Here is a 2,024-nt window from a genome sequence, read left to right as displayed (position 1 = left end):
GGAGGGGGGAGGGGGGTGGGGGGGTAAACGTCACACAGAGCATTCAATATTGCCCGCCTTTCGTGGCTGCGTTTGTCTGTTAGCAAGACATCTCATGAACTACGGGGCAGATTTTAATGAAACTTAAAGAAAGGAATCACTGTACGTACGTCTTAAACTGATTCACTTTTGGAGCCAACTCAATTCAAAACGGTTGCTACAGCCAACTGATGTTAGAAAACACAAAAATGGCTACAACTCGATGTTACTCATAATGAGCTAAAATGTGGTGTGGTAGAAGCTGAGACTGATCCTGACACATATTCTGAGTGACGAGCAACCACACAAGATCTTTGATTTAAAATGTTGCTGCTAACTTATTGGAGTCAGCTCTCTGTTTCTGTTAGCAAAATATCTTATGAACGACTGGACGGACTGAAATGAAGATTTCTGGAAATAATGATTGGATGTACATCTACAACTGATTACCTTCTGGAGTAAATCCAATTCAAGATGGCTGCCACAGCTAATCAACCTTACCAAACACAAAAATGACTAGAACTCCGCCAGTTTTACAGATATTGGGCTAGGATTTGGTGTGGTAGTAGCTGAGAATCATTCACAACACATACTCTGAGCATGGCATCTTGTGATATTGCATGAGCCCAGCGGCATTTGTCAACGTAAGACGATCTTAGTTTAAACCTCTGGCATGAAAGGTGACGGGCGACATGCATTCCTTTAAGTGTAATTCATTGAACTGGACTCAAAAAGTCAAAACATCACTTTACTTTGTCACGCAACAATCTCTCAGGTAAAGTAATGTGAACTCTTGTGTCGTAAACCATCAAAACACAGATAAAGTTACCTTTTTGGAGAGGAACCCCTCCTTGTCCACAGGTGAGCTGCAGGATTCAAAGTAGCTGACGACTTTTTCATCAATCTTCATTTCAACATTGCAGGGAGGCTCAGAACACAAGCTGCTAAAAATAAAAACACACACAAAGAGAGTCAAGTTAAAGCAGGTACACTTCCGCATGAATATGATGCTGCATGTTTGTTGAAGGAGAAGTTAGACCAACTCATGTTTTATCATGACTGCCTAAAGGTGACTTCTGGAAGGAAAAACACGCATTTCCCCCCGCGTTGCACCTAAACTAACGCCACATGCCGGCTTTATTTTACTTTAAAAGCAACAAGGTTTTATTTCTTCAAAGAGAAATAGGGTACATTTTGCTGTAAATTGCTGGAGCCGCGCCAAGCAGGCGGCCATTTATCCCTCCTGGGTTTCATTTCATTAGCACGGCCCCGATTTATACTTGAGAAATAAGGAAGCGAGAATATTACTCAAATCTTCTCCTTTTACTCACCTTTCTGCTGCAGTGTGTGTAGGAGCGAGTTTCCTATGTGTGTGTGTGTGTGACTTCCTGGTACTGAAGGTGAGGGCGTCGCTCCACGTCAAACACATTTAAATAAAACTTAAGTCGAAGCCAATGAAAACTAGCGCCCTAGCTGAACTTTTCTCCACTTTTAAATCCCCTTAAACCTTTTTTTGCTTCAGTTATTTGTGCTAATTGTGTGAAGGCCCCCAAACTTTGCGTGCTGTTATGATTTAACTTCATGTTTTACCTTTGGAGAAGCCTCTTTGTATGGCAGGCTGGTTTATCATTTAATAGCTGGACAAGAGTTTTTAAACTGAGCTCATCTTGTGTTGAGGAGGAGGGATAATGCGCTCAGAGTGTGCGCTGAGGATGACTCCCGGCTACTACCACACCAAGATTTAGCTAAGTATCTGTAAAACAGTCAAAGTTTTAGCCATTTTTTGACGAGCTGTGGCGGACACTCTCAGACGGAGTTGGCTCCAAAAGTTAACAAGTCGTCGATTAAATCTGATGATAAGAGTTTCAATAAAGTCCGATATTTTCCTAACAGACATTGAGGGGTGACGTATTAATAAAAGCTTCATTCCCTTTAGAGCAGGTGTCAAACTCAAGGCCTGCTGGCCAAATGTGGCCCTTGTTAACATTTTATCTGCCCCCCCTCCC

The 2,024-nt window shown here is 42.2% G+C and overlaps 1 protein-coding gene across 3 annotated transcripts in view; it reads right to left on the bottom strand.

The window, feature by feature from the left end:
* Positions 1 to 1,571, bottom strand: part of LOC108247554 (sesquipedalian-1-like) — a 3,165-nt gene extending 1,594 nt beyond the window's left edge. The window contains exons 1-2 of one of the 3 annotated variants that reach the window (XM_017435790.3): positions 1,350 to 1,571; positions 848 to 962 (exon numbers count right to left, since the gene is read on the bottom strand). In XM_017435790.3, coding sequence (XP_017291279.1) covers positions 848 to 962; positions 1,350 to 1,447 — 213 coding nt within the window. In that variant the 5' untranslated portion in view covers positions 1,448 to 1,571. Of the gene's footprint in view, positions 1 to 847; positions 963 to 1,061; positions 1,091 to 1,349 lie in introns of those variants that run through there. The other 2 variants (XM_017435799.2, XM_025010152.2) reach the window with 2 other exon arrangements.
* Between the last annotated feature and the right edge of the window lie 453 nt (positions 1,572 to 2,024).

This window comes from Kryptolebias marmoratus, linkage group LG17 (genome assembly GCF_001649575.2).
Source record: "Kryptolebias marmoratus isolate JLee-2015 linkage group LG17, ASM164957v2, whole genome shotgun sequence".
In the NCBI taxonomy this organism is placed as follows: Eukaryota; Metazoa; Chordata; class Actinopteri; order Cyprinodontiformes; family Rivulidae; genus Kryptolebias; species Kryptolebias marmoratus.
The sequence above is the reverse complement of the archived record's forward strand: the minus strand, read 5'-3'. Positions and strand labels throughout refer to the sequence as shown.